Raw genomic sequence first — 27,084 nt, 5'->3', positions numbered from 1 at the left:
GTGACATGTAAAGCTTTTGTATGGGCAGTAAGCTAGAAACGATTTTTGTCTCGTTGCAAAAGATCAAAAGAAGAATATTTCATGACATGTAAAACATATATGAAATTGAAACTCTGGAATCCATGAATAAATATCCATTTCACTGGAGCACAGCCATGCCCATTCATTTATGTATCGTCTGTGGCACCACAACAACGGAGCAAGAGCAGTTGTGACAGAGACCACATGGCCCGCAAAGCCCAGAATCCTCACTACTTGGCCTTTTTGTCAAGAGTCTGACTATTTCTGTTCTAAATCATTTGGGAGTTACTTGTAGACAATAGGCTTCTTTACTCCTAAATACTTCAATGCATATTTCCTAAGGACATGACATTCTCTTATACTATTAAATATAGAAAATGTTACTTTGATACAATACAGTACTGTGACCTCAAATACCATCCAAATTCAAGTTTGGATGCGAACTCTCTTTTTTTAATTTTTATTATTATTTATTTATGGCTGTGCGGGGTCTTGGTTGCTGCATGAAGGCTTTCTCTAGTTGCTACAAGCAGGAGCTACTCTCTAGTTGCAGTGCTCGTGTTTCTCATTGATGTGGCTTCTCTTGTTGTGGAGCCTGGGTTCTAGAGCACGGGCTCAGTAGTTATGGCACGCGGGCTTAGATGCTCCTTGGCATATGGGATCTTCCCATACCAGGGATCAAACCCGTATCCCCTGCATTGGCAGGCGGATTCTTAACCACTGGCCCACCAGGGAAGTCCTGCGAACTATCTCCGGATGGCAATTTCTCCCCAGACCCTGGGCCCAATTCCATCTTATGCCTTGTATTGTTGTTCATATCTCTTTGGTCTCCTTTAATCTAGGCCAGCTCCTCAACTTCTATCTTGGGAATATCAGCATTTCTAAAGTGTTCAATCCAGTTGTTTTGGACAATGTCCCTCTGCCTTGGTTTGTCTGATATTTCCTCATGACTGAATTTTGAATATGCATCTAGTACAGACATGCCACTCAAGTGACATTGGGTCCTCAGTGTCTCCCATGAGAAGGGACGTGGAGTCTGTGATGTTAACTCTGATTGCTTGGGAGAAATGGTGGCCATCTGCCACCATTCTCCACTGTACAGTGACCAGCTTCCTACCTGTAATGAATGAATAGTCTGTACAGAAAGAGGCTTCAGCACCAAAACAGTCCTCAATGTTCAACCAGTGTCTGCGGGTGAGAAAGGCAACTCTCCAGAACCGGACATAGAGGATGGGCACAGAGAGACCCCCAACTCCACAGACTTGGAGAAAGTGAAGCCTTTGGATTTGGAGTCCCCAGCAATGGAAGGTAAAACACCCCACCAGCTCCTGGCACTCTTTGGTGTCGGGCCCCCGTACAGTGAGATAAGACCCAGACTGCAACATCGACAGACAGATGCTCACCAGGCCCTCTTCAGCTTCAATTAATATTTAATTTTACAAGTAAACATAAGGACATTATCCTTGTTAAACATTAAAACACTACAGCTACAGCTAGAGTTGACTTTGAATAAACCCCTATCCTGTCTTCTCCCCCTTCTCCAGAAGTAACCACTGTTACCAGTTTCTTCTAGACTGTATTCTATGTACCTATGTATTTCTTTGTTCCACATAAGACCTATTTCTATATATATATATACACACTTAACATATATGAGAAAAATGTTCACTGTTGCAAAAACTAATTGTCCCTAATAGTTATTCTCCTTTGTTTCCTTTTTTTAAATAATGAGTTTTGAGTATTTATTACATCTCAGTTTTTTTGTTTTTTAGCCCCACACCATGCGGCACATGAGGCATGTAGGATCTTAGTTCCCCACTCAGGAATCAAACCTGTATCCCCTACATTGGGAACAGTGAGTCAACCACTGGACCCCCAGAGAAGTCCTCCTTGGCTTCTTTTTAATAACAGGACCCCACCAAGACATAGCCAGCACATGGCTGTCCAGCTACAGACACCTCCCAGCCTCCTTTGCAGCTAAGTGTAGGAATACAACCAAGTGTTAGCCAACGGGTTGCAAGCAGAAGTGATGTAAGTTCTGAACTACATTTTTTTTTAACCACTGCACCTGCTATTTCTAGCTATTCAGCTTTCACATGTCAAGGCAACCACATTTTTCTAAGTAACGGTTTGCCCTCCACTCTTTCTTTCCCTGGCTGGCATATGGCAACAATGGATCCAGTTACCTTGAAACCGGAAATGGAAGCTACATGGTACAAATGACAAAGCCCACAGTGCCCTCCTCAGCCAAACCAACCTGGATCTTGTTTTAAAACATGACCACCAGTCCTTTAGCACTCCTCACATAGAGGAGTGGTATCTCTTTTCAGTCTCCTTAAATACAAGTAGGCTTGTGGCTGGTCTGACCAATAAAATATGTCAGAAGTACCCCCCCAAAACAAACAGCCCAATTAAAAAATGGAAAGAAGATCTGAATAGACATTTTTCCAAAGAAGCCATAGATCGCCAACAGGCACATGAAAAGATGCTCAACATCACTAATCATAAAGGAAATGTGAATCAAAACCACAGGGAGATATCACCTCACACCTGTCAGAATGGCTATCATTGAAAAGACCTCAAATAACAAATGCTGGCAAGGATGTGGAGGAAAGGGAACCTTTTTTGCACACTGTTGGTGGGAACGTAAATTGGTGCAGCCACTGTGGAAACAGTATGGAGGTTCCTCAAAAAAACTAAAAATAGACCTACCATATGATCCAGCACTTCCACTCCTGGGTTTGTATCTGAAGGAAATGAAAACACTAACTCAAAAAGATACATGCACCTCAATGTTCATAGCAGCATTATTTATAATAGCCAAGATACGGAAGTAACCTAACTGTCCATCAGCAGATGAATGGATAAAGATGTGGTACACACACACACACACACACACACAGGAATACTATGCAGCCATAAAAAAAGAATGACATTTTTGCCATGGATGGACTTGGAGGGCATTATGCTTAGTAATATATCAGACAGAGAAAGAGAAATGCTATATGATATCACTTGTATGTGGAATATAAAAAATACAACAAACTAGTGAATATAACAAAAAAGAAACAGACTCACAAAGAACAAACTAGTAGTTACCAGTGGGGAGAGAAAAGGGGGAGGGGGCAATACAGGGGTAGGGGGATTGAGATACAAACTACTCTGCATAAAATAAATAAGCTATAAGGATATACTGTACAGCACAGGGAATATAGCCAACATTTTATCATAAATAAAATATAACCTTTAAAAACTGTGAATCACTATATTATACACCTAAAACATATAACATGTCAACTTTATCTCAATTTTTTAAAAATGGCAGAACTGACACTATATCATTTCTGAGAAAAACTCAAAGAGGGCCATAGGGTTTGCACCTTATTTGCTGGAATACTAGCTTCTGGAACAGAAAGTTCCATGACTGAGGCCACCATGCTGTGTGGAAACCCTAACCACACAGAGAAGCCACATGACGGCAGTCTGATCAACAGCCACAACTAAGATAAATCTTCTTGTCATTCCGTTCAGGCAGATATGAGGGTCAAGAAACCTACAGATAATTCCAGCCCCAACCATTTGCATCTTTCCAGCTAAGACCTCTGACCTCGTGGAACACAGTCAAGCCATCCCCACCATGCCCTGCCTAAATTCCTGATTCCCAGAATCCTTGAGCAAAATGCAATTACTGTTGCTTTATGCCAAAGGATAACTGGAACACTCAGCACCCCTCTGAACTACTATGTGAGAAAGGAAGATGTTATCTCATTTAAACTGTTTTATTAGGGGATCTCTTGCTACAGCAGCATAGCTTATACCCTAAAGCACATACTTTTGATTTTTTTAAAATATACTAACAGTATCAGAATATAGATATGATTTCACAACCTTCTTTTCTCACTCAATAATATGTCTTATAGATCTACCCACACAAGAATACATACATAGGGACTTCCCTGGTGGCTAAGACTCCACACTCTCAACACAGGGGGCCCAGGTTTGATCTGGGGTCAGGGAACTAGGTCCCACATGCCACAACTAAGATTTCACATGCCACAATGAAGATCAAAGATCCCGTGTGCCACAACTAAGACTGGCAGAGCCAAATTAATTAATTAAAAAGAAGAAGAAAAAAAGAAGAATATATAGATGTGCTTCATTTTCAGTCCTGTTCAGTACTTGATGCTATGAACATACAACAGCTTTTGTAGCCATTTTCCTATCACTGGATACTTAGGTTGTTTCCAGTCTCTGACAATCACCAACAATGCAACAGTGATTAATATCCTTGCACAGTCTCCTTGGGCACACACACAAGTGTCTCTGGGGAAGAGAAGCGGAATTGCTGGGTCATAGGGTACAGGCTTGTTTTTACTTTTAACCTATCTTGGCAAACTGCCCCCAGAGTGGCTGTGCCAATTTATGCTCCCACCCACAGCATATGACAGCTGCCCACACTTCACCAACTCTCAGTGCTATCCCCACTGACTTTCTTAAAGGCGCTTCCTAATGCCTGCATGGGCTTCCCAGGTGGTGTAGTGGTAAAAGAACCCGCCTGCCAATGCAGGTAGACCTAAGAGATGCGGCTTCGATTCCTGGGTCGGGAAGATCCCCTGAAGAAGGAAATGGCAACCCACTCCAGGATTCTTGCCTGGAGAATTCCATGGACAAAGCAGCCTGGCAGGCTACAGTCCATAGGGTTGCACAGAGTCAGACATGGCTGAAGCTACTTAGCACACACACATGCAATGCTCCATACTTCACCCAATGCTGAAGCTCCAATACTTTGGCCACCTGATGTGAAGAGCTGTCTCATTGGAAAAGACCCTGATGCTAGGAAAGATTGAAGGCAGAAGGAGAAGGGGGCAACAGAGGATAACATGGTTGGATGGCATCACCGACTCAATGAAAATGAGTCTGAGCAAACTCTGGGAGATAGTGAAGGACAGGGAAACCTGGTGTACTGTAGTCCATGGGGTTGCAAAGAGTCAGACAACTTAGCGACTAAACAACAATAATGCTCCACTGGTGGTATTTTCTGCCCACTCTTAAAACATCAGACTGAAGCCCATGGCCCTTCTCATAATTGTGTCCCCAGGCGCATACAGTCATTCCTCATTCCTAACAGTTCTCTGTCTTTCTCTCTGCCATTGGCTAGAGCCACTTCCTAGGGGAGATCTGATACTGGAGACCACACCTCCTGTCCACCCTGTCCTCGGCCCCAGGCTCAGCATTTGTCAGCCTCGAGGACAACGTGAAGTGGAAACAGGCCCTTAGAGTGACACACTCTCTGTTCCCAGGGCATTCCTCACCCACGCCCCGCCTCTGCTGATTCCATCTTGTGCCAGTCACACAAGCAGCGGGGAAGATTATCAATTCATTTCTTGGATTCTGTTCTTTTTCCAGACAGTTGTCTCTCAGTCTTTTTTCAACTGTGGTAAAATATATATAAAACTTACCATGTTAATCATTAACATTTTTCTAATTGCAATAAAATACACATAAAACTTACCACCTTAACCATTTTATGTGTACAACTCAGTGACATCAAATATGTTCACATTATTTGCCATCCATCTCCAGAACTTTTTCAACATCTCAACTAAAACTCTGAACCTGTCACCCAGTAACTCAGTTTCCTGTTCCTCTCAGCCCCTGACAACCACCACTCTATTTTCTTCTTTATTTATTTTTGGCTATGCTGGGTCTTCACTGTTTTGAAGAGGCTTTCTCTAACTATGGCAAGCAGGGGCTACTCTTCGTTGCAGTGCTCAGGCTTCTCATTGTGATGGCCTCTCTTGTTATCGAGCAAGGGTTCTAGGCAAGTGGGCTTCAGTAGTTGCAGCTCGTGGGCTCAGTAGTTACAACTCGAGGGCTTAGTTGCTCTGAGGCTATGGGATCTTCCCAGAACAGAGATCAAACCCGTGTCTCCTGTGTTGGCAAGTGGATTCTCACCCACTGTGCCACCAGGGAAGTCCTCTACCACTCACTTTCTACTTCTATGAATTTGACTCCTCTAAGTACCTCATATAAGTTGACTCATACAGTATTTATATTTTTGTGCCTGACATTTAAACACAGCATAATGTCTTCAAGGTCCATCCACATTGCAGAACATATCAGAAGCTCCTTTCTCTTTAAGGCTAAACAATATCCCACAGTAAGTATATACCACATTTTATCCACCCATCTGTCGATGCACACCTGGGTTGCTTCCATCTTTTGGATATTGTGAATAATGTTACTATGAACATGGATGTACAAATATTTGTTCGAGTCCCTGCTTTTAATTCTTTGGGATATGTGTGTGTGTGTGTGTGTGTGTGTGTGTGTGTATTCAGAAGCAGAATTTCTGGATCATATGGTAATTAATCACACGGCTTAATTTTTTTTAAAGAACTGCCATATCATTTTCCAGAGAGGCTGAACCATTTCATGACAGCTGTCTCTTGATGGGGCTGTCTTTGCGGTGTTTCTGGGAGAGGGCGGGGGTGGGGGGTGAGGAACACAATTCCTGTCTTTCCTCAGAGACCCTGCCCTCCACTCGTGAGGCTATCTCCAGAAAACCCTCAACTGGACGTGTGCTTTGAGATGCTTTTTCCAGGAGTGAGCCACACAGAGGCAAGCCAATCCTGCCTTTCAATCAACCAGCCCCTATGGTCTTGAAGGCAACTAGTCGCCAGATGGAAGCCTTCTGTTGTTTTCGCCAGCTCGGCAGTTATTCCCTTTCTGGTTAATTCCCTGCAATTTCTTTGGAGATCCTCCCTCCCTGACAGTGAGATCTGGCTAGGAACAGAGTGGACCTTGCCCCAGGTTCCAGGGCAAATGACCCAGGCCTGGCCAATCAGAACATCACCCTCTTGACCCAGCTGGTTGACTCAGGGACGAGCATTCAAAACCAGTCACACTCAGTTGTGGGACTTTTTATCAGAACTGTTGGAAAAAAGGGGGAAAAAAAGAAACTTTTTTTGCCACTCATTTTGAAGGTAGCAGGATATGAGCCCAGAGCTAATGGGGCTGCCAGTAGCTGCCTGGGAATGAACCCAACTGTGAGGAAAACAGGATGGAGGGGTAAACTGAGCCCTGATGGTTTCATTTAAGCTCCTGGATCAGCTTATATCTGAAGGGGTACACCTTTGAGGTCCTAATTAATGTAAGTGAGCAAATGCCATTTTATTCTGTTTGGCTTTGCCAATTTGGGCTGAGTGTCTCCATTTAAGAGGCCAGTGTCAGGGACTTCCCTGGTGGTCCACTGTCTAAGACTTTGCACTTCCAATGCAGGGGGTCCAGGTTCGATCCCCAGGCAGGGAACTAGACCCCATTTGCTGCAATTAAGAGTTTGCACGCACAACTACAGATCCCACATGCAGAAAGGAAGACAATATCCCACATGCCACAACTAAGACCCAGTACAGTCAAAATTAATTAGCTAATTTAAAAACAAGGCAGGGGTCAGAATCTAGATTAATATGCCAAAGAACAGAGCCTCCCTTCTGGGAAAAGTTAACCACACCAGGTAAGAAGAGAAGCCATAAATCTTGGACTCATTACCAAGCTCTTACCCTGGACACTGTCATCGTAAAGGTGCCAAAAACTTAAGAGCTTGATGGATAAATCCTTCATCAAGCCAGTAACTAAACAGGCACTTTAAAATGCGTATCTCTGAACAACCAAACTGGGTGTTTTTCTACCAAAGCAAGAACCTAAACCATTATTTTTTAACAATTTTATTGGGGTATAACTTACATGTCATAAAATTCTCATTTTAAGTGTACAATTAAGTGATTTTCATACATTTATCAAGTTGTGCAACTATTACCACGTCCAGTTTCAGAACTTTCCATCACCCAATAAGGTCTCTAGTGTTTATCCACACTCACTCCCCACTCTTCCTTCCTCCCCGCTCCTGGCAACCACTAACCCACCTTCTGACCCTATAGATTTGTCTTTTCTGTGTATTTCATATCAATGGAATCATATAATATGCAGTTTTGTGTCTGGTTCTTTCACATAGAATAGTGTTTTTGAGATGTATTTCTGTTGCAGCATGTATCCACTTTTTTATTGTACCTCAGCATTTATACTGTATTTTGTTTATTCATCTACCAGTTGTTGGATATTTAGGTTATTTCCAGTCTTTGGCGATTACCAATAAGGCTGTCATGCACATTCGTGCACAAGTCTTGGTAGTAGATATATATTTCAACTTCTTTTGGTTAGATACCTAGGAATGAAACTGCTGGGTCATATGGTACTTGTACGTTTGCCAACTTTCAAAGAAAATGCCAAAATACCAAACCACTATTTTTATTTCTAAACTTGGCAGCAGTGGGACTTTCCTGGTGGTCTAGTGGCTAAGACTCTGCACTCCCAATGCAAGGGGCCCAGGGTTCAATCCCTGGTCGGGGAATTAGATACCATATGCTACAACGGAAAGACCCTGCATGCTGCAAGTAAGACTCAGCACAGACAAATAAATAAATAAGAAATATAATTTAAAGTAAATAAACTTGGCAGCAGTGGACTGAAGCAAAGGAGCACACTCACCAAAAACTGGGAGTCAGGTGTATGCACACAATGCAGGGAGTACCAGCTTACAGAGCAGATGACTGACTCCCACTGCAAGTTGCTACCTCCCAAAATAACCCGGAGTGCTGGGGGCTCCCGAGCAGACAGGCAGCTGGGAAAGAAAGGACTCTGTTCTGCTGCTCAGAGCAAGTCCCAACCCCCAGCTGTCTAGCTCAAGACCAAGCAAAGGAAAGAGAGACTGACTTGATAAAATACCTAAAGATAGAGCTTTGGGGTGGGGGGTGGGGAAGGATAGTTACAAGGCAAACACTGCCAGGAAACAATCAAATGCTGACTATATAAATGTAATAAAAATCCCCAAGAGAAAGTACAAGCACTGTATACTGCTCAGTTCTTCAGTAAATGAAATTTGCATGGTCATAATCACATAAATGACTGAGTCTTTTTTTGTTGTTTTTTTTTTAGCTACACCTCTCGGTATGTGGAATCTTAGTTCCCCAACCAGATGTTGAACCCGTGCCCCCTGCAGTGGAAGTGCTGAGTCTTAATCACTGGACCTCAGGGAAGTCCCACTGAGCCTATTTTTATGAATAAGCCTTTTGGTACTGTTAGGTAGCTTTTTGGTCTCCTGCTCATTTGATTATGAAATATTTCAGGCATATTGAAAAAGACAGAAAATCCTTAATAGAAAATAAACAACATTAATACCCACATTTCTCACTCTCAGTTTAAGAACTAATAGTGCACAAATTGTTGAAAGCCCCTACATATTCTTCCTACATAGCATTCCCATCCTCTGCCCCCAATGAGAGGAACCCCTAGGCTGGTTATTTCCACCCCCAAGCCCACCCCAGATCAATCCTGTCTTCTTCTGTGCCCTGAGAGGTTGACCCCTACGGACTGCATCTCCTGGGCTCCCTTGCCCTGCCTCCTACTTAGCCAATGGGAAGCCAGGACAGAAGACTGGGGGCGGGAGGAGAGGCAGACTGGAGTATTGGTTCCCCTGCCTCCTCCTCACTTTACTAGGCTTTTGATGCTACAGCTCCAATCCTGCAGCTCTCCTTACCCTGCAACAAGCTCCGGTGACTGCCCCTTCCCTCTGCCCCTTAAGTATTAAGATGGTCCCAACTCCAGGGGCCTTGTTGTGTCCAACTCTTGGCAACCACATGGACTGTAGCCCACCAACCTCCTCTGTCCATGGAATTCTCCAGGCAAGAATACTGGAGTGGGAAGCCATTCCCTTTTCTAGGGGATCTTTCTGACTCAGGCATTGAACCTGGGTCTGTCGCATTGCAGGCAGATTCTTCACTATCTGAGCCACCAGGGAAACCCCTTTAAACCACTACACCTCTGTAAATAGCCTCATCCTTAAACTCTTTTCAGAGAGATCCATCAGGAAGAGTCATTTGCTTCTTGCTAGGGCCCTGCCCAAATCTCCATTCTACTGAATCTGACCCATATCACTCCCTTGCAAAAGTCTGAATTTGTACTGTATAGACATGTATCAGTAAGCAGAACATAAGTGTTGTTTTGAATGCTTTAAACTTTATTATACATGTCATACTATATATACGCCCTTAGCAACTTTTCACTCAATGTTGCTTTTCTCTTTAAAACATTTACCATGTTGATACATATGGTTCTAGTTTATTCATTCTGATCTTCATACCACACTCTATGGATGTTCAGTGGAATTATCCATCTTGATAGACAGTTAGGTTTCCAGATTTTAGCTGTTACAGAATGCTTATACACATTTCCTATTTGACTTTTTAACTATGTGGCTATGTATTACTTATAAAAATATATGATAGATCACAGACAGAGAGAGACAGACATACACTAACATTGGCCCCGTTAGCTGGGATGCCCATAGCTCCTTTTCCACATATCTGATTGCCATTCCTTTTATGCCATGTACAGGAGACACAAACAGTTGAGTTTCCATTGAAGGATTTGGAGATCTGCCACCTCTCCTGTCCTCTGAGGCCACAAACTCTGCCCCAGTGGGAAGATGAGGTTAATGATTCCAGGTCCCAGCACGGCTGTGACACATCTGGAGATGCCCTCTTAACATAACTTGACCGAGTCACAAAACCTGAGTCAATATTTATTGCAAGAATTGATGGCAATGAGACTTCCCTGGTGGTCCGGTGGTTAAGACTCTGTACTGTCACTACAGTGGGAATGGGTTTAATACTTGGTCGGGGAACTAAGCTCCCATATGGCATGGCCAAAAAAAAAAAAAAAAAAAATTGCCAGAATGGAATCATGTGCCATTTTCAGACAGGGCTCTGGCCTAGGAGCACTGCAAGCTGGTGGACAACCCAGTAGATTGCCACAGAGTCATGGCCACCACAAAAACGTGGTGGCTGATAGTTGGGGCTGGTGCTAAGTTTTCAAGAGATTGCATTTATACAGTTCTGTTTCTAAGGAACTGACTTCAAACAAAGATTTCTGAATGCTGAGTATACTGAACTAAGACTCACTGCCAGTGGAAACACTACAAAGATGACAAGTTGACTTCACCTAAACTGTATCAGTTCTATACTGGGAAAGATTCTGAGTCATGTGCCAGGATCAATTAGTAATGTCTGTTATAGGAACAGTAGGTGGAGGTATAGGCAAGCATGTCAGGCATTTGGGAGGCAGGTGACATAAAAATTAAGTGATTAGGCTTGAGACTCAGACTGACTTCACGGGTACAATCTGCCACTTCTTAGTTTCCTCAATTGTGAAAGAGCTAGGGCATGAGATATATGTACTAGGCTATATGCTGGTATTTTTAAATCAGTTTTATAGGCATAATTTACATACCAATTCACCAATTTTCAGGTGTACAATTTAATGAATTTTGGCAAATATATACAGTTGTGTAACCACCACCACAATGAAGATATAAAACAAAGGTTCCCTAACTTTGTTGGTTTACCACACCCTTAGTGTCTCTTTCACAGGGTCCTTAGGCCAAATAATTGGAAGAAGAAGTGAAAGTGAAGTCATTTGGTCGTGTCCAACTCTTTGTGACCCCATGGACTGTAGCCTGCCAGGCTCCTCTGCCCATGGGGATTCTCCAGGCAAGAATACTGGAGTGGGTTGCCATTTCCTTCTCCAGGGGATCTTCCCGACCTAGGGATCGAGCCTGGGTCTCCCACATTGCAGGCAGAATCTGCACCCTCTGAGCCACTAAGGAAGCCAAATAATTGAAAAGTATCTATGTCCTAACAACTCAGTAGCCTCTTGGAGAAAAGAGAATATGCAGAAATTGACAAGGGTATTTTTATTTCATTTTGAAGTAACCAAAATTATATATGGACGTGTATGCCTGTCAGAGTCGGACACGACTGAGCGACTAAACTGAACTCAACTGATGCCTGTCAGGCTCTGCACAAATTCTCAAACCTTAGGAATAGATTGGACACTGTCACCCTCATTTCTTGTTCTAAATTGATTTTCACATAGTACTTGATTTTAATCAGCACCAAAAACCCAACTTCACAAAGATATGACATCATTAAAAAGAATGTAGCATAATCTAATGTGTAGCTGTGAACTACTCCATTAGCAGTTTAAGTGGCACGTGACAGATGTCATTGTCTTTCTCCTGAAAATTTAAATTATCCCATAGTGCCCCTGTGAGCTTGCTGCAGCTCCTTGGAGGTGACTTAACACAGTTGGTGAAACACAGATATAGACTGTTTCCACACTATTACTCCTAAAAAGATAGCTGTCTGGCATCTTTCTCTGTTTTTGTTTTTTTTACTACCAGTACTTTGATTTTCCTTCATGGGACCACCCCTCTCCCACTGTTATTTCATGTGGTTTGAGCAGCAGTCATCCCAGTCCTGGGCAACAGGGGAGACATGTTAACCAAGACCCAGCCAGCCAATCAGTGACTCAGGAGCTGGTTATGGGATAATCACATGACCCAGGTAGGGCCAATGAGAGTCAGCCCTGGAACTCCAGCTAGAATTACAGGGGGAAAGATGTTCCTTTCTGAGGTTTGCTCAGCTGGTAGATGTCAGCCTGGGGCTGTCAAAGCTCATCTTTGCCACAACATGGGAGAGACTGTTGAGAACGAAGCTGACACAGAGGACACAGACACACATGCACATGTAAACATCATTGGAGAACCTGGATCCAGCCCTGCCTGAAGCCATTTGCCACTGGACTTCCCAATACATAAGCCAATAAACTATTTTGATTTTTTTGGCTTAAAACTGGTTGAATTGGATTTCTGCCACTTACAACTAAGAACCCTTACTAATGCTTCATGTTAAAGCACCAGAGAAACAAAATTAGTCCCCACAAGTCCAAAAGTTTCCTTCTAAAGCCAAGGGCCCTCTTTCAGCCATCTTGGACCCTGTGAAGGCCTGCTGGGAACGGGACTTCTAAAACGACAAATATGTCTGGAAGGCTGTGGTCCAAGGCCATTTTTGCTGGCTATAAACGGGGTCTACAGAACCAAAGGGAACACACTGCTCTCCTGAAAATTGAAGGTGTATATGCTCGAGATGAAACTGAATTCTATCTAGGCAAGAGATGTGCTTATGTGTACAAAGCAAAGAACAACACAGTAACTCCTGGTGGAAAACCTAACAAGACCAGAGTAATCTGGGGAAAGATAACTCGAGCTCATGGAAACAGTGGCATGGTTCATGCCAAATTCCGAAGTAACCTTCCTGCTAAGGCCATTGGACACAGAATCCGTGTGATGCTGTACCCTTCAAGGATTTAAACTTCTTGAAAATAAATAAAAGTGTGGATTTGTAAAAAAAATAAAATAAAATAAAATACAGCCAAGGGTCTCAGGATACTTTTGGAGCTCAACCCAAAAAATACCTGATGGAAACAGCGGGCCTGGGGTCAAATTCTGGCTCCATGAATTTCAAGTTACATAACATCTCTCAGCCTCAATCTCATCTATAAAGCCAGGTTGTTGTTTAGATTAAATGGAATAATCCAAGTATCATACAGTTAGTTCTTATTGTTGCTGCTATTACTGTCAGCCTTTGTTTGGTAGATAAAGAAACTCAAGTTCAGAGAAGCAGCTTGCTAAAGGTCAGATGCTAGACAGCAGCAGAATTCAGTCCTGAACCCAAGAATTCTGACTCCCTTGTCCAGAGTTCTTTCCACACAACCCACTTCTAGGGGAAACGAGGCCTAGAAAGTAAGGCAAGATGGGAGAGAAACAAAAGTACCCAGGGCACAGACCTGCCTTGGGCAGTGGTTAAGAGTACAGACTCTGGGGACTTCCCTGGCAGTCCAGTGGTTAAGACTCCACACTCCCAATGCAGGGGGCACCAGTTCAATACCTAGTGTGGGAACTACGATCCTGTGTGACGCAAGGCATGGCCTAAATAAATAAAAAAAATTTTTGAAGAGTATAAACGTTGATGTTCACCTGCCTGGATTTGAATCCTGACTCTAGTACTTATACTTTGGGGTGTATTTTTCACTCTGTAAGATGGGTATAACAGGCTCTATTTCAGAGGGTTTTAATTAAATAATACTGATCTTCCTGCTTCCAGCCTGTCCCCCTCATGTCTATTCTATACACAGCAGCCAAAGGAATGCCCGTTTCATTGGTAATAAAAACCAAAAATCAAAAAAAAAAAAAAAACCCCAAAAATCTCTGTAATGTCCACCAGGCCCCTGCATTTCCGAGAGGTCAGGGTAAGGGAAAGGCCTCTTCGGGCTACCCCCTTCCTGGGTGCAGAGGGATGAGGTCAGGTTTCCAGAGAGGTAAGACAAGAAAGGCTCATTAAATCACCTGCCACCATGTCTGTAAGTGACCTTCTGTGGTCACACCACAGTCCACAGGGCCAAACGTGCGCCAGTCTCAGACTAATGCTCAATCAGCCAGCACACCCAAAACCCCAACCAGCCAAAACCAAAGTCCTCATAGCAACTCAGCCTTGCCCCTGAGTCCAGGGAGACCCTGGCAGATGTAAATCACAGACAAAAGAACAAAGATCCTTTCCCCTAGAAAGTCCCAGAGATTTTGACATTTTAGGGGTTGAGGGCGGGGGGCGGGGGGGGATTCCAGAAATCTTTCAAATCCTATTGGGTCTGAAATTAGATTTCCTCTTTCCTCCTTCCACTGGCAAAAGGGAAGTAGAGGTAAAACACAGAGATATTATACATCATCCCAAGAAAGACAATCAGAGAGATACGAACATAAAACCCACAAATCCCAGATTCTGAAGCAGATATAGGTGAAGTAAGATAGACTGGGATTTTCTGATGGGAGAAAAAGACCCTTCCTATCATTAACCTTTTTAGTTCCAGTCAGCACCAACCCCCCACCCTGTATACCTGTTGTGACCGCCTTGCTCCCCAACAAATGTCTCATATTTGAAAGTTCACCCAACACACACACAACGACAACGTACACTCTACTTATTACATGCCTATTTCCAGAGATGTTCATCTCAGGAGTTCGGAGTTCTCACCTGTATTATGGGGGGTGAGGGGAGGGATAAGAAGTCAGACCTAGTCCATTCCACTTGCCCCAATGCTGAAGACCTGAGAAAGGGACATCACAGTTTCTACCCAGTCAGTTCTTCTACAACCCTTGCTGTGTACCAGGGGACACAATCCAGGATTCATTTCCAATTCCTCTCTGTCCCCCACACACTTGAGCCCCAGAGACACCAAGTAAGAACATAACAACAAATCAAACGTCTCCTTTGCAACCTCTGCCTGCCAAGACTAGCTATCTAATTGCTGTTAATTGCATTAATTGTATAGCTCTGAAGAGTTAAGACTCTTCCTTCTAGCTGAAAGCAGAGTCAAGGAAAGGAATTATGAACAACAAAAGCTCCACACAGCAAAACTCTTCTCTCACGCCCGACCCTAACACCCTCCATGGCTCCACAGTTGGACATAACCGAGAGCCCAGCAGGACAAAGCGGTGAGAAGCAGCTGAGTGGGGACTTCCCTGGTGGTCCAAGGGTTAAGACTCCTCGCTCCCAATGCAGGGGGCCTGGGTTCAGTCCCTGATTGGGGAACTAGATCCCACGAGCCACAACTAAAGATCCCCCACATACTGCAATGAAGACTGAAGATCCTGAGTGCTGCAGTTAAGACTTGGCACAGCCAAAATAAAGATAAATACTGAGAAAAAAAAAAAGAAGTAGCTGACTCTTCTCCACGGCAGGAGAGCCAGAAGGGTCCCCTGGGAACCAGTTCTGGTACCTTACTCTCCGCTCACACCTAAAACAGCACCCCTCTCCCTGCCTGGTCTCCCCAGCACCCCTTCTCTATTCTTCCGGACCTATGACCCATCTTCCCTCTAGATGGCTCTGGAAAGGCCCATCACAGACACCCTTCCGCATCTCCCCTCCCTCCCCTACTCTGGACACAGTAAGAGGCTAACCAAACTGCAGACAAGAGCTTCATGGACAAGCAAAATGTCACTGCTCCCAGCTGAGACTAGGCAGAAGTGGGCTGGGGGTGTTCCATGTCATTTCAGGCAAACAGAGGCCAACTCTGGGGAAAAACAAACACAATCTGGTAGCCTGGGAGGGAACAGCCCCATCTCCCATAAAAAGATCCAGGCATCTCTTTTAGCCAACCCCAAGATTTCCAGAGACCTCTCTAGTCATCAGGATAGGCAGCTGAGGCCTCTGTGAACCTCCTATCAGGAACAACTCCTCCTGCCACGGACCCTGCAGCAGCAATGCCAATGCTGTTCTTTCAAGGGGCCTCTCTTACACCCGACCTCACCCCACCCAGCATAAGGCTCTGGGCCAAGGGTGAGGGCTAGGAGCAGCCTCTATCACTGGGAGGCAACCCAGCTGTCAGAAGTGACAGATGTCATCTACGACGCCAAACTCGGCCCGCAGCAACGTCAGAGGCGGGACACAGGAGCCCCAAAGGCTGAGGTCAGGGGTCTCTAACCCCTAAGCAAAGCCTGCGGGTTCAAGGTGAATGGCTCCCAAGCACATCTCCCAAAATGGAGCGTCAGAGAAGAGGGCTGACCCGCCACAGCAAAGGAGGGGGAGTGGAGCCGCTAAAACCCGGTGGGCGGCGGTGGGGTTAGGGGAGACCTCTGAGGAGGTAGGCGCTGGGCTTTCTCTTTTGAGTCCCAGAACATACCTGGTCCCTCCGGCCTCCCCCACATGGACATGCCTGGAACTTCCCCTCAGAGGTCACAGATCAACTTTCTGCAGCGAAGGAAGCGCGCGCGGCAAAGAGCCGGTGAGAGGGCGGGGGGGGGGGGGGGGGGGCTTCCACCCGGCGCCCCAAGTGGCTGAAAAACTGAAGTCCTGGAAGATGGGAGGGGGCTGGCCCACGCAGACCACCGGCAATCCGCCCCCGCCCCTCCGCCGCAGGGCCTGGCCCGGGGCAACCTCTGGGCCTTGATGGTTCCCGCGGCCGGGGCTGGGGGAAGCAGGAAAGGGAATACCCGGCACTTCAGGCAGCAGAGTTTCGGGACCAGGTGGCCCGGTCCTACCTGCAGTTCCTGAAATTCTCCCTCCAGCTCGTGCCACTCGCGCTCGCAACGCTCCAGCTGGCCGGACATGGTGCAGTGGTGCGAGGCGGCGGCGGCTGCTCCCGCAGCGTGGCGCGGCAAGCCGCCCGCACCCCACGCGTGTCCGCCGGCCGGCCGCCTTCCCAGGCACCAGCTGTTCCTGCGCAGCCCGAGCCACGCGCGCACCTGACGTCACAGCCCCGGCCCCGGCGCCCGCCCCACCCCCTCGCCTGGAGGCAGCCCCCTGCGCATGCGCACGCGCCTCCCCGGTCCCGCCCCCGCGCGCCAGGCGCCCGCGGGGGGAATTGTACCTTTGCGGGACTTGGCTGGGTCTCTCTGTGTCCCTTTAGAAATGCTTCGGCCCTTACGGAATCTCTCATGCCTAGCTGGGATGGGAAAGTTGTCCGCAAACCGCATTTGTAGAGCTTATTTTACCTAGATTGTGTGTATTTGGGGTGTCTGGGGTCGGAGGGAGGAAGGAGTTTGCGGGGAGGGAGCGTTGCCTTAACGGAGCCGAAGCCAGCCACGGCCTGAAATGCTAGAACTGACATTGACCATCCAGCAAGGTCGCCGGTCAGGGCGAGGAAGCGCAGAGAGGGCCCTGTCATCTCATATTGTTATTATTTACTGCAACTAACACATCCTAGATCCTGCCCTCTAAGGCTCTGGGTGACTCGCTTGACAGCTGTTTCTGTCATTCAAATGACTCAACCACCTCATTGCTAATTGAATCCTCTCTCCCGCCTGGTCCTACAAGCTCTATCCCTGCCTAGCTTTCCAGGCATATCTCTTATCTCACCCCTCTTCAGCCGCTGTTTTTTAGTTCCTGCTTTTGCATGAAATATTCTTCCCTGTAACTCTTCACTTGGTTTCCTTTTTCTCATCATTCTCTACTTAGTTCAAATGACACCTGTATTGGTTTCCTAGGGCTGCCCTAACTACAGACTGGGTTAAATACCACAAACTGGGTGACTTAAACAACAGAAATGTGTTATCTCATGGTTCTGGAGGCTAGACGTGAGAAATCAAGGAGACAACAAATTCACACTCCTTGGAATCTTGCTTCTTCATAGCTTATGGTGGTGGTTACCAACCTCAGCATTCCTTGGCTTGCAGCTTCACCCCCTCCAGCCTCTGCGTTCTGTTGTTACATGGTTCTCCTTCCCTGCATGCTTGTCTCTGTGTGTCCTCTCCTCTGACGAGGACACCAGCCTCCTTGGATTAAGGGCCCACATGCCTCATGGCCAAAAAAACAGAACATAAAAGTAATATTATAACAAATTCAATAAAGACTTTAAAAACAGTCCACATGAAAAAAGAAAAAAATGGAGGGGTGGGTGGGAGGGAGGTTGAAGAGGGAAGGGACGTATGTGTACTTATGGCTGATTCATGCTGTTGTACAGCAGAAGCCAACATATTTTAAAGCAATTATCCTCCAACTAAAAGAATTTTTTTAAAGAGGAAGGCTCTGGGTACACTGGACTCATGTTTATACTTGGCCATGGGCTGGAACAGAGGAACAGATGGCCCCTTCACAAAGGGCTTGCCAGTCACCACAGTCCCCACCATGCTCAATTGTACTGCCCCAGTTTATTTCATGTGGACTGGAGACTGTTGAGTTTGAGACTTCTGATATAAAATGTCATGAAGCTTGCAAACCTGTATAAATCACGCAGATGGTGAAAGAAAAAACAGAAAACAGTTTATTTAATTGGGGTTAGTAGACTCAAAAAAGGAAACCCAGGGCCTTGAAGGATGAATTAAATGTCACCAAGCATGAGGAGAAGGGGACAACAGAGGATGAGACGGTTGGATGGCATCATCAACTCAACGGATATGAGTTTGAGAAAACTCTGGGAGATAGTGAAGGACAGAGAAGCTTGGCATGCTGTGTTGTAGTCCATGGGATCGCAGAGTTGGACAAGACTGAGCGACAGAACAATGACAACAAGCAGAGGATTTTGGAAGAAGATCCCACTTTACCTATGCTTGCAGTCATTCAGTTCTGGGTGGAAGTGGTTGGCCCTGCCTCCTCCCCGCGCTCCAGGTAGAGTTGGGCAAGTACACCTTCTCCAGTAGCTGGCCAGGTGTCAGGCTGCAAATCTTAGGAACTGTTCTCCATAGGGTCAGGACTCCTGGTGATTATTCACAAGCCCTTCTGTAGATGGCGCAGGCTGTTCACCCCCATCAGTGTAGCCGCTTAGGTACCAGAATATCAGATCTTACCTGGCTGCCCCCACCATCACCACCCTCCCACCCACCCCCAATCCTCTGTCCCGGTTTCTTCCCAAAGAGCTGTCAGACTCATTCATCAGCTTCCTGACGCTGGATCTGCCTCTTGTTAGGAACTTTGAGCATGATAGATGAAAACATGTGTTGTAAGAGTATCCTCCCCACTTCTTCCCCACATCACCAGGGGGAAATATCTTCTATTTGTTCATTTTAAGGCCCTCTACTTAGAGACCTACCCACCGGAGAATTTGCTCAGTTAGCTGGGAAGAGCCATAAAAGTAGCAAAACAGAAGGAATTCCCTGGCAGTCCAGTGGTTAGGGCTCTGTGCTTTCACTGCTGAGGGCTCAAGTTCAATCCCTGGTCGGGAAACTAGGATCCTATAATCCTCATGGCACAGCCCCAGAAAATAAGTAGCACACACATAGCACTCGCTATGTGCTCGGAGTTCTATGCACTATATGTATATGTATTAACACATTAAGTCCTCACAATGACCTGATGAGGAAGGGCTTTTATTATCCCTATTTGATACGTAAGTATGGTTTCTCCAACTTTTCAGTGTGCTTATGAACCACCTTCTGGAGCTCTTCTTAAAATGCAAATTCTGACTCAGTAGGTTCTAGGAAGGACCCAAGATTCTGTAATTCTACAAGCTCCCAGCCAATACTACTGGTCCAAGGACCACACTTGCAGTAGCAAGAGACCAAGGTGCAGAGAGGTGAAAAGACTCTCCCCAAATCATCCAGCTACTGGTAGTGGTGTTACTTTACTTATGCATTGCAGGATGCCAAGACCCTATTCTACAGAAATAGCAGCTCCCAATGAGAAGTGAAAATTCTAAGGACTTTTCCTTCATCTGCTTCCCACAAATGCCCTTGCTCAAAATAGTCCCAGAGATTGTAACAAGCAATTTGTGCAAAGATGGTTATAGCAGCATTTTTCAAATCAGTCACACACTGGAAGCATCCCAAGTGCCCCACAACAGGGAAATGGTTAAGTAAGCTATAGTCTGCAGTGGTTAGGACTGAGTGCTTTCACTGCAGTAGCCGGGGTCCAATTCCTGCTTGGGGAATGAAGATCCCACAAGGCGGGCAGTGCCACAAAAACATTTAAAAGTACAAAAACAAAACAAAAAAGATGCAGTCTTTCTATTTTATGTAATATTACATGGCTGTTAAAAATCGCTATGTGAACTAAATGGATACTTTTAAACAGGTATATTAAATCATGTGAAGTAAGAAAGTGGAGCCCCAAAATAATGTGTATACACTGATTAAAGTTATATGATCATTCATGTATGCTAAAAAAGACTGGGTGAATTTAGTATAACAGAAATAGTCCATAAAATAAATTGATGGCATCTTTTCTTCCTGAAATGTTCAGGTGTTTGATAGAAATTTTACACCCCTATCTTTCTGTTCATGGGTTTATAATGTAAGCAGTATTATCTATTAAAATTCATTTGTTTAATATTTTCCCTCCAGGTAGCAAAATGTCCTTCATGTCTTTATTCAGTTATTTGCATTACTGGGCCTACATGGGACTGTAAAGTCCTGGCTGGCTGGGGCGGTGTGGTTTATTAGTCAACCTGAGTTCAAATCTCTTTGAACTGCTGGAGAGGTGACCTTGAGTATATAACTGGCCTTCTCTGTGAACTGAAGGTTGCTCTCATAGGATTGTTGTGAGGACTAAATGCAATATGTAGATGAAGTGCCTGATGTGTAAGCACCCGAAAGCACTAACTTTATAAAGCTGAGTCTTAAAAAACTAACAGGATTTCCCTGGTGGTCCCATGGTTAAGATTCTGCACTTCCACTGCAGAGGGCACATGTTCCATCCTTGGCGGGAGAGCTAAAGATCACATGCCTTGAGATACAGCCAAAAAAAAAAAACAAAAAATTATTTTGGGATACTTTAAGATTTACCAACAGAGCTGCAAAGATAATTTCCATTTACTCTTCTTCACTCCTTTTCCCCTTATGTTGACAATTTACATAACCATGACATCTTTATCAAAACTAAGAAGTGAACGTAGATATATGACTATGAACTAAATTCCAAAATTTATTCAGGTTTTACCAGTCTTTCCACTGATGTCCGTTTTCTGTTCTGCAATTCAATCTGACACTGCATTTAAGTATCATGTCTCTATAGTCTCCTGGTCTCTGATAGTATCTCAGTCTTGTTTTTTCATGGTCTTGACGGTTTTGAAGAGTAAACTATATATTTTTAGTAATAGTTTTATTGAGCTGTCAAGATGATTAATTTTATATGTCAACTGACTGAGCCACATATCCAGCTCAGATATCCAGCTAAACATCATTTGGGTGTGTCTGCGAAGGTCTCTCCAGAAGAGATTATTTGGATCAGTAAACTGAGTAAAGCAGATTGTCTTCCCCAATATAAGAGCCCCCAGCCAATCAACTGAGGGTCTGAATAGAATAAAAAGGTAGGGGAAGACAGCATTCTTTCTCCCTCTGCCTGACCCATTAAGTCTCCTGCCCTGGACTAGGATTTACACTTTATCAGTTCTCTTAATTCTAAAGCCTTCAGCTTAAGGGACTTACATGGTGGTCCAGTGGTTAAGAATCCACCTGCCAGTGCAGGAAACCTGGGTTTTGATCCCTGGTGATAGAACTAAGATCCCACATACTGACGAGCAGCTAAACCCACGCGCTTCAATAACTAAGCCCAAGCACCACAACTAGAGAGTCCACGAGCTGTAACAAAAGATCCCACAAGAGGCAACTAAGATCTGACATGGCCAAATAACAATAAAATAAATAAATACTCTTAAAAAGAAATAAAGCCTTTAGTTCAGGCTCAGTTCAGTTCAGTTCAGTTGCTCAGTCGTGTCCGACTTTTTGCAACCCCATGGACCACAGCACGCCAGGCCTCCCTATCACCAACTCCTGGAGTTTACTCAAACTCATGTACATTGAGTCAGTGATGCCTTCCAACCATCTCATCCTCTGTCGTCCCCTTCTCCTCCTACTTTCAATCTTTCCCAGCATCAGAGTCTTTTCCAATGAGTCAGTTCTTCGCATCAGGTGGCCAAAGGATTGGAGTTTCAGCTTCAGCATTATTCTTTCCAATGAATATTCAGGACTGATTTTAGAGACACCTTATTTTGTTTATTTTTTGGTGCCTGGACAGGGACTTGAACCCTGGACCTTCAGATTAAAAGTCTGATGCTCTACCAGCTGAGCTACCCAGGCAGGACTGATTTTAGGATGTCCATCTTTAGGATGGACTGGTTGGATCTCCTTGCTGTCCAAGAGACTCTCAAGAGTCTTCTCCAACACCACAGTTCAAAAGCACCAATTCTTCGGCACTCAGCTTTCTTTATAGTTCAACTCTCACATCCATACATGACTACTGGAAAAACCATAGCTTTGACTAGATGGACCTTTGTTGGCAAAGTAATGTCTCTGCTTTTTAATATGCTATCTAGGTTGGTCATAACTTTTCTTCCAAGGAGCAAGCATCTTTTAATTTCATGGCTGCAGTCACCATCTGCAGTTCAGACTAGAATTACACATTTTGCGTGTCCATTCATTCACCTGTTGATGGAAATTTGATCCCCCCCACACACTTTTTGATTATTATGAATAATGCTCCTAAAAACATTCCTGCACAAGTTTTTGTGTGGACTTACTGTTGTTGTTTTTTTTTTTTTCTTTTTGTATTCCACTTAGGAGTTGAATAGCTGGGTCAGATGGTAACTTTAACATTTTGAGGAAGCAACCAACTGTTTTCCCCAGTGGCTGCATTTTACAGCCTCACCAGCAAAGTATTTGCTGTTTAGTCACTCAGTCGTGTCCGACTCTTTGTGACCCTATGGGCTATGTAGCCCACCAGGCTCCTCTGTCCATGGGATTTTCCAGGCAAGAATATTGGAGTGGGTTGCCATGTCTTTTCTCCAAGCAAAGTATTAGGGTTTGGATTTCTCCACATCCTGGTCCACAATTGTTAGTGTCTGTGTTTTTCATTTTAGCCATCCTTGTGATTTTGTGTGAAGTGTATCTCACTGTGGCTTTAATTTTGCATTTTCCTAATGGCTAAGAATATTGTCTTTTCATGTGCTCATTGCCATTGACATATCTTCTTTCAGAGAAATGCCTATTCTAAACGTATGTTTATTTTTTGAAAAGAAGGAATGGGATCCTCAAGACAAGTGGAAGAGTTATCTTTAAATTGTATTTATTTTTACTTTTAGGCTGCACTGTGCCCCATTTGGGGATCTTAGTTCCCCAACCAGGAATTGAACACAGGCCTTTTGCAGTGAAAGGATGGAATCCTAACCACTGGACCTCCAGGAAATTGCCTAGAAACCAAGTTCTGGGTACTAGATATGTGTTCATCACTATGGAAGGTCACTACTCTCCTCTCTCAGCTGACAGATCTGGGGACTGACTGCACTTATATATCATAACTCTATAAGTATTGAAAGGGCTTCCCTGGTGGCTCATTGGTAAAGAATCTGACGGCAATACAGAGGCCCGGGTTCTATCCCTGGGTTGGGAAGATCCCCTGGAGGAGGGCATGGCAACCCGCTACTCCAGTATTCTTGCCTGGAGAATTCCATAGACAGAGGATCCTGGCAGGTTATGGTTCATAGGGTCGCAAAGAGTGGGACACGACTGAAGCGACTAAGCAGCAGCAGGAAGTACTGAACACCATGACTCCACACCATTATCCACTTCTAATCCACAGGGTTCATTCTAGCTTTTCTCTTTTCCAGATCTGCTGTTCCCCTCACCAACAGTGGGAAATCTATCTCCTGTCATTTTTAGTGTATTTACTTATCCGATCATATGTAACCAGTCTCCCATCTCCACCACCTAGCCTCTCCCATCTTGAAGCCAACCTTACCCCAAATAAGTGATTTTGAGCTTTTTTTTTTTTTTTTTTGGCTCCATCACACAGCACATGGGATTCTAGGTCCCTGACCAGGGGTGGAACCCATGTCCCCTGCATTGGAGGTGCAGAGTCCTAACCAATGGACCACTCTGGAAGTCCCAATAAGTGTGTCAGTTTTAGAAATATTCTCTTTACTTATTTACTTATTTGGCTCCACCAGGTCTTATTTGTGGCATGTGGGATCTAGTTCCCTGACCAGGGGTGGAACTCGGGTCCCCTGCATTGGGAGTGCAGAGTCTTAACCACTCGACCAATAAGTGTATCTTAAAGAGAGAGATGATGAGCATGTTAATTTCTTTGTCTGACTTGGTGTCCAGATTAAAATGTCTTGTTTGTTTTTTTTTTTTTGTACAGAAACTCCAAAGGCTATTACCAACAAGATGGGTGTGGAAGGAAGTGCTTGGTAAAGATTTTGGAAACTGAACACTTCCCAGTTCACCTCAAAAGCCATCTAAGAATATTTGAGACGTGTATTTATTATTTGACATCTTGGCTGTCCTCATTTGTTGCAGACACAGAAAGCCCTACATCCTGGGGCCCAGCCAAGTCTGTTATTTTGAGGGCCCTTCATCAAGCAACAGGGAGAAAACATCCACTGTCTTTGACGTCTTTGAAGAATTAAGTCTGACAGTCCCCCAGTGAAACCATACTTACCAGGTTCTTTTGTGTAATGGTGGATACTGGAGGAAGATTGAAGGTAGTGGGAAATTCACCAGAATATTTCCCCATCTTCAGGGGAAGTGTTGGCTGCTTTTTGTTTTCCCTTTTGGCTTGCCAGCGAGCCTGGAAGATTAAATCTTGTTTAATTGCGCCACCTGCTGACAACTTTCCAGAATTTCTTTTTCTTCCAACAAAAGGCAAAAATCAGCAAAGATTTATTCACAGTCTTTTTCTCTCTCCCCTGGAAAACTACTACTCACAGAGCTAGGGTGGTAGAAATATGTCAGCGTTGTTCTTTAATGAAACAAACTTTTGCTTTCAACAATGAGACTACATTACGTTTTTTATTGTGACATATGACATATACAGAAACGTGCATAAAATGTATATGTATGGTTTAAATAATAATCATAAAGAGAATTTACATAAGATCCAGGTCAAGAATAAGATGTTGTCAACAACAATAACAATAAAGGCGAGTAAGGAGGACTTCCCTGGCGGTCCAGTGGCTAAGACTTCATCATCCCAACGCAGGGGGCTGGGATACTATTCTTGGTCAGGGAACTAGATTCCACGTGCAGCAACTAAACATCCTGCATGCCTCAATGGAGAGCAAATATCCCGGGTGCTGCAACTAAGACCCAGTACAGCCAAATAAATCAAAAATAATAAAATGTGACATGCTATACAATGGAATATTATTCAGCCATAAAATGGAATGAGAGGAGGAAGTACAAAACACCACAATTATGTGATTCCATTTATATGAAATGTCCAGAATAGGCAAATCCACAGCAACAGAAAGTAAGTCAGTGGTTTCCAGGGAAGTGGGGTAAAGGAATTCTCCAGGCAAGAATACCGGAATAGTGGGTTGCCATGCCCTCCTCCAGGGGATCTTCCCAACCCAGGGATCGAACCCGGGCCTCTGCATTGCCGGCAGATTCTTTACCAATGCTTATGGGGACAAGGTTTCTTTTTTTTGTGGGGGGTGGGGGGGACAAGGTTTCTTTTTGGAGTGATGAAAATGTTCTGGACACATTAAAAACCACTGAATTGTATAAACAGTGAATTTTATGGCAGGTGACACATCTTAATTAATTTGTCACAAATAATATATATTTTATTAGAAAGGGTGTTTTTTTTGGCCACGCCTTGCGGTATGAGGGATCTTAGATCAAAACCCATGCCCTCTGCATTGGAAGCATGAAGTCTAAATTTTTGAGGACCCACTGTATATCAAACTCCATGCTAGGTACTGGGGTGACAATAATGAGCAGAGCTAGATAGGGCTCCTATTCATATGTGGTATATATAGTGTTAAATATCACATCACATGAAAGATATTCAAAGATCTTCAAAGGGAAGACAATAGCCAATTCGTAGCACAAGACTTCACAATTATTTCTGCCTAGTAGAATTTTGTTATGATTAAGAAAACCTCTACATCTCATTTCTCAGTTGAAGGAATCTGATGCCTGCCCCCACTGCACCACCATAAGGGTAAAAAACAAGTGAAAAGAGCCCTCAAATATGGAATGGAAAATATGAAATCATCAAGGTACATGTATGCTTAATTCTTTCCTGCTTTTTATTTGGGGAAGTTTTTTCAAAAGAAGGAAGGGAGGGAGGAAGGAAAGAAAATTTTATTTTCTGTGAAATATGAAGAAAAGAGCAGGAATTTTTCTGGTGGTCCATCAGTCAAGAACCCACCATCAATGCAGGGGACATGGGTTCAATCCCTGGTCGGGGAACTAAGATTCCATATGCTGGGGGGCAACTAATCCTGTAGCCACTAGAGAAGGCTGCACACTGCAATGAAGACCCAGCGCAGCCAATTTTTTTCTTTTTAAAGAAAAGAGTAAAAAACATTTTTTATAGTTTAACAAAGAATTATGAGGTGAACATCTATGTAACTACCACCCAAGTCAAGAAATAGAACATCACCAGCTCCCAGAAGCCTCTCGGGTGTTAATTCCCAATTGCAATCTCCTTCTTTTTCCGCAGAGGTAACCACAGTCCTAATTTTCTGTGGTAATATCTTTACCTTTCCTTGTGGTTTTACCATGGATCTTTGCCTCCCTACATAACATAGATTTGTTTTTCCTAGTTTGGAACTTTTATAAGTGAAATTATATTGGTTTCTTTATTTGTTTCTGATTCATTTTTGTGCCTCTTGTGCTCAGTATGATGTTTTTAAGAGTCACCTGTATTACATGGACTATAATTTATTTTCATTGCT

The 27,084-nt window shown here is 44.2% G+C and overlaps 2 protein-coding genes and 1 non-coding gene across 3 annotated transcripts in view; 1 reads left to right on the top strand and 2 right to left on the bottom strand.

The window, feature by feature from the left end:
- TMEM120B (transmembrane protein 120B) overlaps positions 1 to 17,164 on the bottom strand; it is a 42,503-nt gene extending 25,339 nt beyond the window's left edge. The window contains exon 1 of the mRNA XM_061141972.1: positions 17,012 to 17,164. Within this exon, the coding sequence (XP_060997955.1) occupies positions 17,012 to 17,080 (69 nt within the window). The 5' untranslated portion in view covers positions 17,081 to 17,164. The remainder of the gene's footprint in view (positions 1 to 17,011) is intronic.
- On the top strand, positions 12,887 to 13,322 carry LOC133055739 (large ribosomal subunit protein eL33-like). Its single transcript, XM_061140854.1, has one exon. It carries the CDS (start codon positions 12,956 to 12,958, stop codon positions 13,286 to 13,288), a length of 333 nt encoding a protein of 110 aa, XP_060996837.1. The 5' UTR covers positions 12,887 to 12,955; the 3' UTR covers positions 13,289 to 13,322.
- A 5,243-nt stretch (positions 17,165 to 22,407) lies between the features above and the next one.
- On the bottom strand, positions 22,408 to 22,480 carry TRNAK-UUU (transfer RNA lysine (anticodon UUU)). The gene has a single exon. It is a non-coding gene; the product is annotated as a tRNA-Lys (tRNA).
- Positions 22,481 to 27,084: the final 4,604 nt, after the last annotated feature.

This window comes from Dama dama, chromosome 5 (genome assembly GCF_033118175.1).
Source record: "Dama dama isolate Ldn47 chromosome 5, ASM3311817v1, whole genome shotgun sequence".
NCBI lineage: Eukaryota > Metazoa > Chordata > Mammalia > Artiodactyla > Cervidae > Dama > Dama dama.
The sequence above is the reverse complement of the archived record's forward strand: the minus strand, read 5'-3'. Positions and strand labels throughout refer to the sequence as shown.

Coding starts and splice junctions, on each gene's coding strand:
- LOC133055739 (XM_061140854.1), top strand. CDS start 12,956: ATGTCTGGAAGGCTGTGGTCCAAGGCCATTTTTGCTGGCTATAAACGG.